The sequence below is a fragment of the Asterias amurensis genome, chromosome 6 (assembly GCF_032118995.1).
Source record: "Asterias amurensis chromosome 6, ASM3211899v1".
Taxonomy (NCBI): domain Eukaryota; kingdom Metazoa; phylum Echinodermata; class Asteroidea; order Forcipulatida; family Asteriidae; genus Asterias; species Asterias amurensis.
In genome coordinates this window covers 4,356,759-4,375,680 of record NC_092653.1, presented here as the reverse complement: position 1 = coordinate 4,375,680, position 18,922 = coordinate 4,356,759, and the positions used below count along the sequence as shown (strand labels likewise).

Below are 18,922 nucleotides of genomic sequence, written 5' to 3'. Positions count from 1 at the left end.
GTGGGATTTACTGGGGGGATTAATATAGAGCTAATCAATCATTGTTCTTTAGCTATAGCTTTGGCATGTGACAATGGTCGTGGAATGAACAGGTGTCCACCTCATGCAGGTCCAAACTTATCAATTTAATTTATTATAGAGAGTGCCAATTACAGGCCGGATCTAATACTCTGTAAAACTAATAAAAAGTATAAGACCGTTAGATTGTACCATCAGTATACAACAATAAAGCATTCTGGGAAACCTTCAACCCCCAAAATCATTTCAAAAATATATAACATAGAAAAAGAAAAAAACACCAAAAAATAATACAAGAACCAGGTAACCAAGAACCAGGAAGCTAAAAAAAAAAGAGCCAACAAAATAAAAGCACACAAATATATTTTTGATTGATTGGCTGCATATCGAGCCCCATCAGTACTGGTAAACCATTACAAGGAGTAGGTCTCATAATTCAAACATACCTTGGAAAATACTGAATATTGAAGGGCCTGGGGTCGATTTCACAGAGTTAGGACTCGTCTTATCTCGAGTTAGGACGAGTAACTCGTCCTAATTGAGGATTAATCTTAGGTCTGCATGCTACAGTGCATGGTTGGGACTCGTCCTAAGTCCTAAGATTAGTCTTAAGTTAGGAAGAGTTTTGTGAAATCGATGGCTGGAGTGTCACCGAGGACGAGCTATAGTGCTATATAAGAAGCCACTGATTATAGGTCTGGGACTTTTTTTTCGTGACCGACTTATGGGTTGGGACCCATATAGTTTGTTGACTGTAGAGCAAGGAATTGACCCATAGTTTGCGGTCTGTTGAACAAGACAACCCATAGTTTAGTCAAGACGACAGGATGAGGCCACCAGATTGAAAATACATTTATCTTATAATAACAGTTCTGTCCGCAAGACTCTCTGACATAACCCAAGGTGAGGCAAATGGTCCACACCAGTAAAACCGAACAACCAAAACAGATAAGAGATTAAGAGCCTAAAAAGCCCTCCAGTGTTATCAGTAATCAGCAACTTTTAATCAGTGGTTACACTACTAATATTGTCTGCAGATTTACAACCCTGAAGCACTGAGAACGCAGATCCAGATGGACTCGAACATGAAGGCCGTGTCAGAATTGAGCAATTTGAGTTTGACTTATGGCTTTTGGCAATGTTGCACCTTGTAAACCCTTATAAGGTTCTACTCAATTGGGTCTCATAATTCATCACTTCAATAACATAATATTTCTGAAAGTCTGTATATACTCAGCGCCTTGAGTACCTTGTTTGGTAGATACATGCTTTATATGAGACTTCAATATAGCTGAAGCCTTAGAACAAAGTATACACATGTTCCTTTGGTTTTTGGAACTTTGATTGTCTAAGTAGTAACCAACAATAAAACATTCTGGGAAAACTTCATTTCAAAATCTGGAGGAAATGTCCATGCAGGAAGAAGAACCCCTAATTTAGGAATACGAAATCGCAGAAGCTCTCATAATCAAATTGTGGTGCATAACGACTGATATATTTTTTCCATAACCACACTACTTCTAAGTGTAAATGCTTAACACTATCAGAAGCAGTTGTAAGCTTCGCACAAACAGTCTCTTATTGCCATAAATTTAAGGACTGATATGCCATGACTATCGCTGTTAATAATTATACCGGATGTAGTAGATCATCAAGATACCATCTGGAAAGGGAAACAGAAGCGTTCACTCTCAAAAGTCGGTCGGTTGCTAGCCACATGCTGGGTGAAAAGACCAGTGAACCAGTCAAAATTCTCTCAAAGTGGTCATCATGTTGACTATTGTTCAGTGTTGAAAAGCATTTGAATTTGAGGTCTTGAAATCAAGCATCAGAAAGCACACAACTTCATATAACAAGCATTGGGGAGCTGTGGGTAGTATAAAACATTGTGAGAAACGACTCCCTCTGAAGTAATGCATTTTTTGAGAAAGAGGTAATTTCTCACTAAAATAATAAAATACTTCTATTTTTTCTAGCTAGAAGTCTTTCATTATTATCTGAAAGCACACAAATTCTTCCAACAAGGGTGTTTTTTCTTTTATTATCTCGCAATTTCGACGACCGATTGAGCTAAAATTCTCATAGGTTTGTACTTACTACAGGTCTTTTTCTTCAGCTGCGCAACGCATCTGAAATTCTCTACCACTTATTCTTAGATCTTGTCTTTGCACCACAAAATTCAAATCTCTTCTCAAAACTGATCTTCAGTCATAGGTTTTCAAGGACTAACTTTGCTGTGTCTGTGCATAGAGTAAGGACAGCTGTCCTTACTCTATGGTCTGTGAACACCAATGAAAAGTACAAATGTATCAAGTAAAAATACCTTCAAATGGTAAACAAAGTACAATGTACGTTATTTGAGGCATTGCATGGCGAGGTATCAATATATTTGGTTTGTTGATGCGAGTAGAGGTAGAGTTGTATTATGCTATCAACCTCTCCCCATTACTCGTTACCAAGTAAGGTTTTATGCAGTTATTTTTTTGAGTAATTACCAATATATGTGCACTGCTTGCTCTAAATATTCAACTACTGTAGATTTTTTGCGGATTGTAGATTTTTCAGATTGTTCCGAAGTTCTGAAGTGAACTGCTTTTTTACTTACTACCTGGGCGGAAGGTATAGACTGCTGACACTACTGCTTTAACTTAAAGGATCGTTAAGAAGAACACTACTGCGGAGTCAGTTCTTAAAGACACTGGACACTAATGGTAATTGTCAAAGACCAGTCTTCTCACTTGGTGTAATAAAATAACAAACCTGTGAAAATTTGAGCTTCATTGGTCATAGGAGTTGCAAGATAACTATGACAGAAAAAACACCCTTGTCACACGAAGTTGTGTGCTTTCAGATGCTTGATTTCAAGACCACAAATTCTAAATATGAGGTCTCTATATCAAATTCATGGAAAATTACTTCTTTCTCGAAAACTACGTCACTTCAGAGGGAGCCGTTTCTCACAATGTTTTATACTATCAACCTCTCCCTTTACTCGTAACCAAGTGAGGTTTTATGCTGATAATTAATTTGAGCAATTACCAGTATTGCCACTGCCTTTAAATTGGTCTCAAATGTTTCAAATAGTACAATTATTACCCAGTAATAAGGCCTTTAAATGGTATTATTTAATATGTCTCTACCCATCCATTGGTCTCTTCATCACAAACTCTAAGTGAAGTCCTAACGTTTTTAAAACAGGCAATCATAAAATGTGATTCCAATGGGATGGGGATACTATAGGTACATTGTACCATAGAGAACAGGACAATGGATGGGTGAAATAACTGGTCCCTGGAACTCTCCTAAAAACTCTTTGTGAAGTCCTATCCATTTAAAAACAGGCAATAAGAAAATGTAATTCCAATGGCATTGGGATACTTAGGTACATTGTACCATAGAGAACTGGGCTTCAGGCATGAGGACTTCACAAAGAGGTTGTGATGCAAGGGGACAAATGGGTGGGGGACATATTATGTAACTCGTCCCTGAAACTCTCCTTTGCTGAATCTGTCAATAATATAAGCATCAGTTACAGCTCCAGACACCAAGGACACCATTGATTATTTCCTTTAAAGGATATAGATTCCTTTCAGTCAAGATGACCGAGTAGCTGAAAACTACAGTATAATACTGTTTACTCTATAGGTGGATTTTACAAAAAGATCCACTGCCTCACGCACAGACATTCAGACAAGTCTCTGACAAAACTCATGAGTTGTTTTTATGCAAAAGACAGTTAATAGCCGGACGTTTCCACCCTAGCAGAGTCTTTCTCTAAGGCTAAATGACAACACGACAAACATCAACAGGTCACAATGTTTTTATATCATTTTTATATATAACCATCATAAAAACATTTCAGTTTGAAAAGTGCTTTTAAAGACATTGGACACTATTGTATGCATAAAATAACAAAATTGTGAAAGTTTGAGCTCAATCGGTCGTCAAAGTTTCAAGATAATAATGAACATACGAAGTTGTGTGCTTTCAGATGCTTGATTTCGGGTCGGGACCTCAAATTCTAAATCCGAGGCCTCGAAATCAAATTTGTGGAATATTACTTCTTTCTCAAAAACTAGGAAGCCGTTGCTCACAATGTTTTTATACAATCCGCCTCTCCCCATTACTTGTACCAATTGTAAGGTGTTATGCTAATAATTAATTTGAGTAATCACCAATAATGTCCATCTTTCAGGCAAAGTATACCCTTGATTTTTGAAATGGTTCGGAAGTTTTAATCCGATTGTTTACAATGTAACTATACATGCATGCGAAAACTTCTTTTCAAAAGGTTGTCGTCTTTTTTAGAGGTTGTCACAAATATGGACAGAACCATGCCATGCAGGAAGAATAAATCACCTTGAAGAACACACAATCTGAGAACATCTCTCAGACTCGAATTTGGGGGCATAATAAAATTGATATCGTTTTAGAATTGTAACCACAACACTTTAAGGTGAAATGTTTCTCAGAATGCTTTATACTACCAACAATGACCTAGAGGTACCTCAGGGTTATGCGATTTCATTTCAAAACATGGATTTGTGTATTTATATAATATACAAAAGAACTTATTTTACTGGTCGGGGTAGCCCTCTAGGATGGTTAAGGTAGTCTCTACAGCCATGGTACGTGTCAAACCTGGGCAAGGGGGTAAAGGGCTACCTCCGGTCCTTGCTCTATGCTCAGAGTTAAGCAATTTCATGTCAAAAGATGGATTTGTGAAAAAAGAAAGAGAAAAAAAGAAGCTTATCACTGGTCAGAGTAGCTATGCAAGATGGTGTCAAATCTGGGCTTTACAAGCGGTTGACTCAACCAAGAGGTTGTGATGTAAGAGGACAATGGATGGGTGGGGACATTACAGTATCATAAATAACTTGTTCCTGGGACTCTCCTACAAACTCTTTGTGAAGTCTTTACGTTTTAAAAACAGGCAATCATAAAGGGATGTGGATACTTACTAGGTACATTTGTACTATAGGTTACTTTGCTTCAGGCAGAGAACTGGGCTTCAGGCATGAGGACTTCACAAGGAGGTTGTGATGTGAGGGGACAATAGATGGGTGAAATAACTGGTCCCTGGAACTCTCCTAAAAACTCTTTGTGAAGTCCTAATGTTTTAAAAACAGGCAATCACAATGGGATGTGGATACTTACTAGGTACATTTGTACTATATAGGGTACTTTGCTTCAGGCATGAGGACTTCACAAGGAGGTTGTGATGTAAGGGGACAATAGATGGGTGAAATAACTGGTCCCTGGAACTCTCCTAAAAACTCTTTGTGAAGTCTTTACGTTTTAAAAACAGGCAATCATAATGGGATGTGTGGATACTTAGGTACATTTCTACCATAGAGAACTGGGCTCCAGGCATGAGGACTTCACAAAGAGGTTGTGATGTAAGGGGACAATAGATGGGTGAAATAACTGGTCCCTGGAACTCTCCTAAAAACTCTTTGTGAAGTCCTAATGTTTTAAAAACAGGCAATCATAAAATGTAATTCCGATGGGAGTTGGATACTTAGGTACATTGTACCATAGAGAGCTGGGCTCCAGGCATGAGGACTTCACAAAGAGGTTGTGATGTAAGGGGGAAATAGATAGGTGAAATAACTGGCCCCTGGAACTCTCCTACAAACTCTTTGTAAAGTCTTTACGTTTTAAAAACAGGCAATCATAATGGGATGTGTGGATACTGTCAATAATATGAAACTGTCAATAATATAAGCATCAGTTACAGCTCCACACAACGGTTCTTTTCAGAACCACCCCAACTCATTTAGAGATTGTTAATACATGGTGTTACCGCAAACTCTTCTATATCTTATCTCCACCATGCAAAGTTTCAAATCCTACTTAAGAACACCATTGATTATTTCCTTGAAAGGATATAGATTCACAAAGAGGTTGTGATGTAAGGGGAAAATAGATGGGTGAAATAACTGGTCCCTGGAACTCTCCTAAAAACTCTTTGTGAAGTCCTAACGTTTTAAAAACAGCCAATCAGAAATGTGATTGCAATGGCATTGGGATACTTAGGTACATTGTACCATAGAGAACTGGGCTCCAGGCATGAGAACTTCACAAAGAGGTTGTGATGTAAGGGGGAAATAGATAGGTGAAATAACTGGCCCCTGGAACTCTCCTACAAACTCTTTGTAAAGTCTTTACGTTTTAAAAACAGGCAATCATAATGGGATGTGTGGATACTTAGGTACATTTCTACCATAGAGAACTGGGCTCCAGGCATGAGGACTTCACAAAGAGGTTGTGATGTATCAGGACAATGGATGGATGGAGACATATTACGTAACTCATCCCTGAAAGTCTCCTTTGATAAAACTGTCAATAATATAAGTACAAAATAGGGCTACCTCAGAGTTATATAATTTGGTTTTTGTTAGCCCTGTGTACATTGTCCGGGAGAGGTAAAGCCCTGTTCATACTTCCTGCGAATGCGATACAAATGTGTTCGTCACAAATTCGCAACGAAAAATTCGCAGCAGTTCAACTTTGTTCAACTCACTTGCGAATGTTGCTGCGAAAGGAGGGTTGTGACGGCAAATTAACGACAAATTCGCTTCGCATTCTCAGGAAGTATGAACTGGGCTGTACTCTTATTCATTTCAAGAGATGGACATGTGAAAATGAATATTAGGCCAACTTGTCCTGCCGGCCAGTCACTGAAAAGGTTAAGGGCAAACCCTGCCTACGAAAAACTTGCTCCACCAAAACGCACCCCGATTTCCCCACACTCAAAATGCAATTGAACAAATTGAACGATAACTTTGTTGTAGGTCTAAACCCACGACCAAGTGAAGGAATGTTTGTGAGATTTTACAAGAGACTTGTTTTACTCATTTCTCAAAAACTACACAACCTCAGTTAGTAATATTTGAAGAGAAGCTTTCCACTATCGTAATCACCACACCCTGTAAGTTGAATTTAAATCTGTGGACATTTTGAAAAAGTACCCGAATCCTTTAAGTAAACAAAAAAAAAATGACTTACATCGATGAGGAATCCTAGTACAGTCAGTCCATCTTCTTCACCTGCAGCGTCTGTCAGGGATTGTTCCTCTGTGTTGTAGCAAACAATGTGCACCTACAAAGGTGTTCAACAAAATTTGTAATTGTGAGAGAGCTGCAATGGCCGATGGTATATTGTTTGTACCGCACGAAACACAACACCGACAGATTGACATTAATCTGTTTCGGTTTGAAGATCAATATGACAGTAGTACTTGCTGAGGTGCTGTAGTTTCTGAGAAATTGGTCAGCGAATTTCACACAAAAAATAACTTTTGTCTCATTGAGATTTTCTCTTTGCTTTTTGATTGTCACTTTTTTCTCTCTACAACCTATGAAGCTAAAACTTCTACAGGTAAATTATATCATGCACTTCTCCAATCACAAGGGACTCGTGTCATGGACAAAATGGTGATCTCCAAAAAGGTACCAAAACCCTTTAATGGCCTCACGTTTTGACCCAAACAGAGTCTTTTTCAGAGGTTAATTGACAACACAGTTATTTATCATTCTAGTGAAAAGGTAATGAGCGAGTGAAAAATGACAGGCCAACTGGAAGTGGAAGTGTCGTGGCCGAGCGGTTAAGAGCACCCACTTCAAACTCTGGTGTTTCTGATCAGCAGAGTGTGGTCCGAATCCAAGCCATGACACTTGTGTCCTTAAGCAAGACACTTAACCATTGCTTCATCCTTCGGATTGGATGTAAAGCCCTTGGTCCCATGTGTAACGCATGTAAAAGAACCTAGTACACTTATCGAAAAGAGACGGGAGTTCGCCTCGGTGTTCCTGGCTGTGGCTGATGTATGCGCCATTGCACCCTGTAAACCCTTATAAGGTGCTAACTAATTGGGTCTCAAAATTCATCACTGCAATTACCTACCTTTCTGAAAGTTTGTTTATACTCAGCGCCTTGAGTACCTTGTTTGGTAATAAGTGCGCTATAAGACTTTGATATTATTATTATATTGACTGGTCCTGTTGGCTAGTCTCTGAAAAGCCTGAAGACACTTTGAATTCTCTACCTGTCTCCATCTGGAATGCCGCATCACTTTAACAATTCGTTTTGGCTTTCCGTTTGATTTTTTTGCTCATAGAGCTTTTCAATCCTTCGGCAAATGCGCTCTTGTGTAAATACCAGGTTATAACTTACTACACTCAATTTATGTAAAAAAAATCAATGTGTGGTGAAGAGGTTTTCAACTAGTGGTTTAATCCCAACGAGGCCTGGTTCTTGATAATTTTACCGAGATGAAGTCGAGGTAAATAACAAAGAACCAGGCCTCGGCGGGTTCAAACCACTAGTTGAAAACCGATTCAACACACTTTGATTCCCATTCCTCAACACCTTTTCGGTCAGAACCATCATCATTTTTGGGTCAAAAAGTAAAATAAATGAACAAATTATCATTGTTAAATGATTTCTTTCAACACAACACCCCTCCAAATATGAAATGGTAAAGCCCATTGCCTCCCTCGGGTTAACAACTCCACATAATGAAATGCTGTGCACGTCCCGCATGATGCGCAAAACTGTTTCAGCCGCTGCTCTCGACCAATAGGAATGAAGAAACTGTCTTATAAGAACAGGTGCAAGGTCGCATGTCACGCCCATGAATTAACACTTTTTACCGGTCATAAACACACCCACGTGACGCGCTCTCAACCAATAGGCATAGCAAAACTGTCTGAGGTATTTATGAATGCCCCATTAAGAACAGCTGATCATTTGGGCCACTCACATTATATCAAAGATAAATCAATACAAAAAGTGACATTGCCATCGCCCACAACCGAACAAGCGAAAACGCTCAACCGATGCCCAATGTTTCTGATTGGGGTCGCCAAAAGGCACTCCAGTTAAAATCAGCATCCTGTCACTTTTGCTGGCTGTAGTTTTTAGCTGCTTTAGAGGTGGACTATAAGGGCTCCATTAAATGTCTTATTGTCCGTGATTGACATCATGTCAGTGTTAGTAATATGTTCGAGCCTTTAACAACTGTTTTTGGTTTGAATGATATACCCCCCGAAAGTAATACAAATCTGTTTGAGAGCGCCCTCATCCACGCGATCAAAAATATGGCAATCAAAAATATGGCACATTCAAATTGAAAACTCTGACACTTACCTCTGCTGGGTACTGTTTCCCGTCCACTGTGTGCTCCGACCCAACGGTGTTGACATTTCCCCAGTGGAAGTGAAATTGAACGGCTTTGTAAGCGGCTGAGAGACCGCCCTCGGACACTAAGTAATCACCGCCGGCAAGTTCCACTTCGACTGTAGGGAAAACAAAGATGGAGAACACTATTAAAAAGTGTTACTTTTCTAAAAAAATGAAAACGTCAGAGCATCTTATCAAAATAGTCAATGGCATAATAACACAGGTCTGATACTTCAAGGGACAACAAAGGTTATTGCCTCCATGCCCCCTAGTCATTGCCTTGGTGCCCTTAAAATGCTCCAATAGAAATTACAACTTCCTCATAGGGTGCCCTTTACCAAGGAGAAAATGCCTTTGTGCCCTTGCCCTTTCAAAGACGAGGCAACAAGAACGCTGAAAAGGAGAAATGCAAACGGAAACTAGTTTTAATTGCCAAGTGTCCCTAAGGGCCGTGTCACAAAAGGCAATTTACAGGCAACCAGTTCCAGCAATCTCCATGAAGAAAAAGCATTCACATTTGAACGTTCACCTAATTATCTTGTGGATCCAGACAATGTTTGAAACATGACCGTTTGCTACCAAAGTGGTCCTCAGCATGCACCACTGTTATGCACTGCAGTTGGTTGCCTCCAAGTTGCCTGCAAAAGTTGCCTCGTGTGACAAGGCCGTAAGTAAAACAATATTGCAAAAAAATTTGCCCCCCAAAAAACAAAAAACAAATAAATAACAATAATAATAATAAAAAATTTAATAAAAAGATAAATAAAAAAATAAATCAACAGCCTTGTCTTATCAAAATAGTAACTGGCAAAGAGCGCTGAAAAGGGTCCTGTTTAAGAAGAAAAAAATGCAAACAGAAACTACAGCTTCAATTGGTGCACCAAGTGGCCCAAGAAAGACGGAATGGTGCACCCCATCCCCCCCCCCCAAAAAAGTAAACAAATATTAAAGTAGGTGCTGCCTAAATCGATTGTGGTTTATATCAGTCCATAAATATTGAGCAAGCTGCCCACAGGTGGCTGGTAGATGGGGGTCGACAGTGTAAACACACACTGGCTTTTAATTTCTGTTCACATAGTTAAGTCGGGGGTTTTGTTTCAAAATAAATACCATTCAGCTGTTGTAATTCCCACCCCACCCCTCCAAAAAAATGTAGAAAAATTAAAGTAGGTGCTGATTTGTCTCTCATCAGCTAATCATATCGATTATTAGCTAATCTACCATGGGTAACCATCATTGCTTCCGCACTATAGTCCTTTATTTGTCCCGGATTTGCTGTTAATGGTTGACCTTTATAACAGCACAGTGAACCCAGACACCACAAATGGGTCACCTTGTTCCTAACAGATCAATTCAATTCAATTCAATTCAATTAAACAAACTTGAATCATCCTCAATAGACATTTACATTAGTTGGCCAACTCCATTTAAAAACGTTAACAGTTATTGCTAGAAACAGACAATACACCATTAATTAAAGGCACTGGACACTATTGGTAAATACTCAAAATAATTGTTAACATAAAAACTTACTTGGTAGAAAGCAATGGAGAGCTGTTGATAGTATAAAACATTGTGAAAAACGGACGTAGTTTTCAAGAGAAGTTATTTTCCACAAAAAGATTTGAATTTTATTTTGAGACCTCAAATGATGATTTTCATGACTTATCAATATCTGTTTCTAGCATGTTACATTATTACCACCTAAAACAAAAATCACTTGTTAAATACATACATGTATGAAACATTCCTTCATTTCATTCATGCACTCATAATTATAACAACCTTAGTTTAATGATAAAACAAAGTACTAATTTGACATAAAAAACAAATTTTCATAGAAAATTAATTTAATAAAAAAAGGAGTTTGAATTGCAAATGAAACGAGCAGAATTTAAAAAAATAAATCACAAACAGTTGGCAAGCAGTTAAAAGCTTTACTTATTTTAATAAGGGTCTTGTTCTCCTGAACAAGTAAAGTTTTATGCTGATCATTCTATTTTCACTGTGAAATCGAGATTATCGCCAGAGTCTATTGGGGTGTCGTGGCCGAGTGGATAAGAGCACCGAACTCAAGCTCTGATGCTTCTGTTCAGCAGAGTGTGGGTTCGAATCCAGGTCGTGACACTTGTGTCCCTGAGCAAGACACTAAACTATAATTGCTTCTCTCCACCCAGGGGTAAATGGGTACCTGTGAGGGCAGAGATGGCTCTTGTGATTTGGTTTAGCCATGTAGCGCATATAATTGTTGCACAGGCTGTATACTCCCCAGGGAGCTGAGATGGTTTAAGGAATGATTTAAGGCCCAGTGACCAGGGGTAATAATGTCGGAAGCGCTTTGAGACACCCCGTGAAAAAGCGCTATATAAAAACCGTGTATTATTATTATTATTATTGTATGATCTTAACTTACTTTTTAACATCTGGGATAATATTGCAGTTAATGTTTATGGGTTTAGGTAACTTTATGTAATATTGTTAACTCTTTCTATAAATAAGTTGTCTTGGACATGTTTGAGCAAGCTGCCCACAGGTGGCTGGTAGATGGGGGTCGACAGTGTAAACACAAACTGGCTTTTAATTTCTGTTCACATAGTTAAGTCAGGGGTTTTGTTTTCAAAATAAATACCATTCAGCTGTTGTAATTCCCACCCCACCCCTCCAATAAAATGTAGAAAAATTAAAGTAGGTGCTGCCTATATATACAATTGTGCAAGATTTGTCCCGGATTCGATGTTAGTGGTTGACCTTGATAACAGCACAGTGAACCCAGACAGCACAAATGGGTCACCTTGTTCCTAACAGATCAATTCAATTCAATTCAATTCAATTCAATTAAAAAAGCTTGAATTATCCTCAATAGGCATTTACAACAGTTGGCCAAATCCATTTAAACCGTTAACAGTTATGGCTAGAAATAGACAATACACAATTACTTAGAGGCACTGGACACTATTGGTAAATACTCAAAATAATTGTTAACATAAAAACTTACTTGGTAGAAAGCAATGGAGAGCTGTTGATAGTATAAAACATTGTGAGAAACGGACGTAGTTTTCAAGAGAAGTTATTTTCCACAAAAAGATTTGAATTTTATTTTGAGACCTCATTGTGAGGTTTGAACTCCTGAAATCAAGCATCTGAAAGCACACAACTTCCTGGGATAAGGGTATTTTTTCGTCCTTTATTATCTCGCAACCTTGACTATCAACAGAGTTTAAATTTTCTCAGGTTTGCTATTTTGTGCATATGTTGAGATACACCAAGTGAGAATACTGGTCTTCGACAGTTACCAAATGTGTCCAGTGTTTTTCAAAAATATAAAGATTGTTTGAGAAAATGGCCTTTTTTACAGAAATGTAAAAGTGGTTGAAACCATAGCAATTATGAAGAAGTGATTATATATTAAAACATTAATTGAATATAGGCCTACATTGATAAGAACAACGAATTATACAGATACAGTGTAAACAGTGGCAAACCAGACCTCCAAATACATCCAGCACACAAAAACGGTTGAAAACCATTCAGAAGTCTGGCTGCCACTGGAACAAAAGAGCACTTCCTTCCATTTGTTTTGCAAGGGGGGAGCTAAAACGTTGTCCAGAAAAAAGGAATTGGAACAGTTGATGAGGTTTATGATTAACACTGCTTAAGATCGATCATGGAGGAAGAACTCCATGGTTCAACAATCCTTTCTGGAATTTACTTTGACTACAGTACCAAAACTGTTACTACCTGTTTACGCGAGAAGAAAGTTCTATTCAATAAATATTTAATGCAGGATGGCAGTAACAAAAACATTTTCAGGTGATTTACAGTTACACTATTATGGAGGTATAAACATCGAGTGTCTAATAAAAGGTAATTCATTGGTCTTAAGTATAACATCTGCTAAACATTAGCCCAAAGGTCCTACTATATGGAGACAAACAAAAATGTGGGGAAAAGTTCTAAATAGAAAGGAACTTATCCCGCACAATGGCAATGTCTCTGCCATTTCTTGTCAGACATAATGATAGAGATCAGATTAATTCATTTGAGATGATAACTGATGACAAAACAATCTGTGATGCGTTGAGCTTGGATAAACCATGGAGGAAGGAATATTCTTTCCTCCATGGATAAACATTCTATGTCGGTGATGTTTAAGTTTGTTGGTAAGGGACACCTTATGGTAATTGTAACAGACAAGAACCCTCACTTGGTGTATCTCAAAATTATGCATACAATAACAAATCTGTGAAAATTTTGACTCCAGTGAGTGGTCAACAAAGTACGAGAATATGAAAGAAAAAACACCTGCTGCAAAATTGTGTGTGCTTTCATAAGACTTCAGGCCTGAAGTCTTTTAATAGTTGAGCGAAATATACCTCTTTCTCAAAAACTATGTTACTTCAGAGGGAGCTGTTCTTTAAAGGGGCACGGGGGGAAATATTCCATGAAATTTAGACAACGCGTAGTGCCTCGAGCCATTTTCTATATAAAAACAAATTCATTTAGCATAGGGAAACGTTACCAATTCTTGACTTATTGAAGTAATGTTTTTATAATGCTATAAGGAATTCTGAAATGTTCCTCAATTGCTGGATCTTGCTCATTGTCAGTGCAACATTTGTGGACAAAAACTCTTGTTTTTTTAACGACATCAATCAGACTGTCCTACCGTAATAAATTAGTTTACGAACCTTCCAGTCCACTGAATGTTTAAATCGCTATAACAACAAACAAACCCTGTCAAACTTTCAATGAACTTGGTCTACAACAACAATTGATTGTAATGATGTCGGGGTGTAGTTGTTGATTTTTTAGCTTTGACGACCAATTGAGTTCAAATTTTCACAGGTTTGTTATTTTGTGCTTGTTGGGATAGACCAAGCGAGAATACCAGCTCAGTCTTTCACAATTACCAATAGACCGATCCACTATATAAGCTCCGCCTCATTGATGATTTGGTATTAACCAATCACAACACAACGATGGTCTGACACTATAAGGTCCGACATAAGTGCGCTTATGCTGGTCGTGCACCGCAGAGTTGTGAAGAAAGGCATTGGAGAGCCCCACGTGTTCTTGCTCACACGTGCATCGTGGGCGGAGCCTACTGGATCGGTCTATTGAGTCCAGTGTATTTAATGAGAAACACTGTACGGACAAATGGAAAACCACAATTTGCAGGCCTGGGGCAGGGCACCAAGGCATTTTTCCTTGGTACAGGGGACCCTACAAGAGGAAACTGTAAAATCTTGCTGGTTAAGTTAATGTTTGTTACAAAATGTGTACCTTCCCTTTGAGCCATGGAGCTATAAAAAGGACAGCTCCAAACTCTATAAGCCCATACCTAGTGACACTTTCACAATCTTTGTGTGAAGAATAAAATACACTCAGTGTTTTGTAAGACACTGCTCTAGAGTTGCAAGGGTCGTGGGTTCGAATCCCACCCGAGTAACATGCCTGTGATATTTTTTCGCAGGACTCGGGAAAGTACTGAGTATACAGTGCTAACACACATCGGTGTATGGGTAAAAACCAAAATTAATATTCTTTATCCCCGATGCAAATTTAACATCTATTAAAATACACTCTAGGTTTACCTTCCACCCAATTAAGTAAGTACAGGGGACTTGGAGCATCTCTATTGTGGAGGCAAAGGACCTCCTTGTACTTCAGCATTGGAGGGGAGGGGGGGGGGCCCTTTCCTCACAAAAGTTTTGCTGCAGCCATGTTCAGACAGCATACTATAAAGTTTGTCCACAACTGGTTTAGCCTTATGAGCAGCAGGGGGTCGTCAAAAAATACAACCTCCTGATCCTTGCGATCAGACAGTTCGAAAAACCCCTTCATGGTTTCGCTTGTTACGAGGTCACACAGCATTGGACCCAACACAACAACACCTGCCAAGTAAAAACGTGCACAAAAGATGCTCGCTTTCACAATTTATTGCACGTTACGCAACTACTCCTGGGTCACCCTCACGTTAAAGCATTATACACTTTCGGTAAACAGTTGTCCAAGTCCCATACTTCGTGTATCACAACTTCTATATCAAATAACAAACCTGTGAAAATTTAGGCTCAATCGGTCGTCGGGTTCGGAAGAAAATAACGCAAAAACCCACTCGTTTCCACGCATTTCGCCGTGTCATGACATGTGTTTAAAATAAATTCGTAATTCTCGCTATTGAGAATTGATATTGTTTTAATGTTTTCTCAAAAAGTAAAGCATTTCATGAAACAATATTTCAAGAGAAGTCTTTCACCATTACCTTCTGTAAATCATTTGTAAATCTTCTTTGAACTTTTTTTAATTTTATCTCTACCGAAAGTGCACCATCCTCGCCAACCGGTTTGACTAATAAAGTTTCAACTTAATTTTTCTAAATGTTTTAAGAGTGTTCAGACACACATAGTTCAAACCATATCTACCTAAAACCAACTTTTTCAGTACTGTATCAAACACAAAATAAAGATGTTGTCTTTTTGAATCCTTTGATGTCCCTTTTCCACTATAGCATTGGGAAAAGTTCCTGCTTGAGCAATAAATAGGATTAGGATTTAAAACTGCCTGTGTCAAACAAAAATAAAGATTAAGAAGTATTTTTTTCTTCAAAATTGTGCATATCACCCTATTTCCTCGAAATGTTTCTGGAAACAAACCCTAATTTTCAATTGGCCTATTACTGGAATTCACCCTTTAAAACCCTAAAGGACTGCACACTTCATTGGCGCTTTTCATCAACTAAAAAAACAAATTGTCAAAGAGCATTGAAAAATACCATTATGCCAATAAATCGCTGTACAGTAGAGCCGTTCCGCCAGGCTGGGTACAACTTGTAAAACTAGCGCTCCAAGCGTTTCAAGATTGGAATCAAAACTTGAACACGTAGTGCGTTGATACATGGCATTGAATCAGTGTCACAGAAAATAACCCACCCCAGACTAAATCTCGTGAAAATGCCAAATCAGCAGCAACCTTCTGAACAGGGAACGTGGTTAAACACGTAGTGCATTGATAAATGGCATTGAACCACTGGTGTCATGGAAAAACACTCACCCGAGACTAAATCTCGAGTAAATGTCAAATCAGCAGCAGCCTTCTGAACACGGAATGTGTGTAAAGGGGAAAAGCAAAATCATTCATTGTAGCACGTTCAACCCATTCCCATTTTCACTCATAAATTTTACCAGAATTACATTTAAGTTTAAAGGCAGTGGACACTATTGGTCAAAATATTTATTAGCATAAAACCTTACTCGGTAACGAGTAATGGGGAAAGGTTGATGGTCTGAAACATTGTGCGAAACGGTTCCCTCTGAAGTGACATAGTTTTCGAGAAAGAAGTAATTTTCCACAAATTTGATTTCGAGAATTTGAGGTCCTGAAATCAAGCAGCTGAAAGCACACAACCTCGTGTGACAAGGGTGTTTTTTCTTCCATTATTCTCTCGCAACTTCTATGACCGATAGCTCAAATTTCCACAGGTTTGCTATTTTATGCATATGTTGAGATACACAGACTGTGAAGACTAGTCTTTGACAGTTGAACTACAAAAAGTGTCCAGTGTTTGCTTACCGTTTAAGCAGGGCTATGAAATTGGGCCCTGGTGTAGTCCAACATTATGTATGTGTATGCATAAAAATAATAACAAATTTGTGACAATTTTGACTCAATTGGCCATCGGAGTTGCAAGAGCACAAGAAAGAAACCAAATTTGTTTGCTTTCAGATGCCTTAAAAAGGTTTCAGGCTTGAAGTCTGTTGAAATATTTGAGAGAGCTTTCTCCAAAACCCGTTAAATAAATGAGGAAGTTAATCACTGCTCTCTATTGCTCGTTACCAAGTAACTTGCTATGCTTACAATTATTGTGAGTAATATTGCCAATAGTGTCCAGCACCCTAAAACCCAATTTAAGATTATTTAAGGATGGGACATTTGGTGGATAGAATCTCTAGAGGGGTAACACCCTTATCTTTTGCGAAATCGTACCTAGGACGTGTCCTAAGTTAGGAGGAACAACTCTTCCTTACTCGAGATAAGACAAGTCTTTAAAAATCTTTATGAAATCCACTCCAGAGCGCGATTTCATAAAGCCTGTAAGCGCAAAAACTTGCTTAGCACCGAAAAACGTTGCTTATTAGCAGAAACAGGTCCCCAGCCAAAACTTCATTTAGTTTAACACATTGTTGCCTTCCTGCCCTCCTCATTTTTGCAGCAAAGAAGTTTGCTAAGCTTGTCACCAAGTCAGTTTTTAAGTTATTATTTGTTTTGAGTAATTACCAATTGTGTACCTTCCCTTTAACAGCATTATGAAGAAGAGTCATTCCAGTAATAGGCTTATGTGATCATCTGATAAGTTGTAGGCTTATGGTTCCACAAGCCCTTCCTATTTATTTATATAAAATGCATGTTATCTTTTAAGCAAGCAATCAGTACTCTTTTCATAGCCAAGTACTACATGCTTTATGGTACACCCCACTAAATAAACTTCCATAGCACCATCGCTCCATGACAGCACGCAGTGGAAGTGCAAAATGCTAAATGTTCTAAAACACACAAAAGTACTAATAGAAGTCTCACAGCTTTTTGCAATAAAGGGAAAAATATTCATTGACTCTTGAATGTTTATCCTTTGCTCAATTTAGTAGGGGAAGTCACTTCTAGAAACTATAAGGGGAGGCCCAGGGCGTGTTGAAGTTATTCAACTCCAAATAAAAACACCACTACACCAGCTTAATTTCTTAAAGGCAGTGGACACTATAGACTGTGCAAGTCTCGCACGTAGCGAAAACGAGAACTTAATTTGAAAAAAAGTATATTTTTGTACAAAACCAAATTGTATTGAAATTGTTATTTGTTAAAAAATTCTTAAAGATTATTATTTTTAACGTACTTTTTATATAATTATTATTTTAATTCGTGTACATAATAATTGTTTTGTTTAAATTAACTTAAATATTCAGGGGTCGAAATTAAGTGTATTTCCATGGTAGTCAGCAGGGCTAGTGACCAATAATTTTTAGTGGCCCTGATTAGAATTTGGTAGCCCGAAAGACACATTATGTCTCGCGTCACGGCTCAAACTTTACAATACACCAATAATATAGTTCTTTATTGTTTGTGATGATGATTTTTGCATTATTTTTCCACTAGCCCGTCGGGCTATCAAACTGGAAAAATGAGTAGCCCGGCTGTAAATCTGGTAGTCCCGGGCTAGCGGGCTAGTGGCAATTTCGACCCCTGATATTATACATTTATCGGGACGAGGATCGCTGTTCGACATCGACCTGGATGGTTTTTCTAACAAACCCCGTTTGTGAATCACGTCCAATTGGTGCGATCATCACATAGGTTCAGCGATAATGGGAACATCAATTGGGTAATAATCTTAATTGTTTAGAGTAAACCGGAAACTGGAGGTCAAGTTTTTTTCTTTAGTTTTCTTCGTTAATTTGTTGAATTGATTTTACTTTTCTGTTTTTAATCACTTATTTTTACATTCCCAAGAACATATTCACTTTTTAGAGTCATAACTTATGTTAAACTAAAATTATTGACAGAACAAAATCTCCCCAACGTAAAACTCCATTAGGTTGGGACCACAATGGTCCCGGAAGTTCAATTTCTCGCGAGACTTGCACAGTCTATTGGTAAATACTCAAAATAATTATTAGCATAAAAGTTTTCCCATCGCTTATCAGTGAGCATTTTATCAATTTCT

At 38.2% G+C, this 18,922-nt stretch overlaps 1 protein-coding gene across 2 annotated transcripts in view; it reads right to left on the bottom strand.

Annotated features, from left to right (window-relative positions):
- Positions 1-18,922, bottom strand: part of LOC139937977 (carbonic anhydrase 2-like) — a 63,557-nt gene that overhangs the window by 37,364 nt on the left and 7,271 nt on the right. For both annotated transcript variants that reach the window (XM_071933294.1, XM_071933293.1), the window contains exons 4-5: positions 9,172-9,320; positions 7,030-7,122 (exon numbers count right to left, since the gene is read on the bottom strand). In XM_071933294.1, the coding sequence (XP_071789395.1) occupies positions 7,030-7,122; positions 9,172-9,320 (242 nt within the window). The remainder of the gene's footprint in view (positions 1-7,029; positions 7,123-9,171; positions 9,321-18,922) is intronic.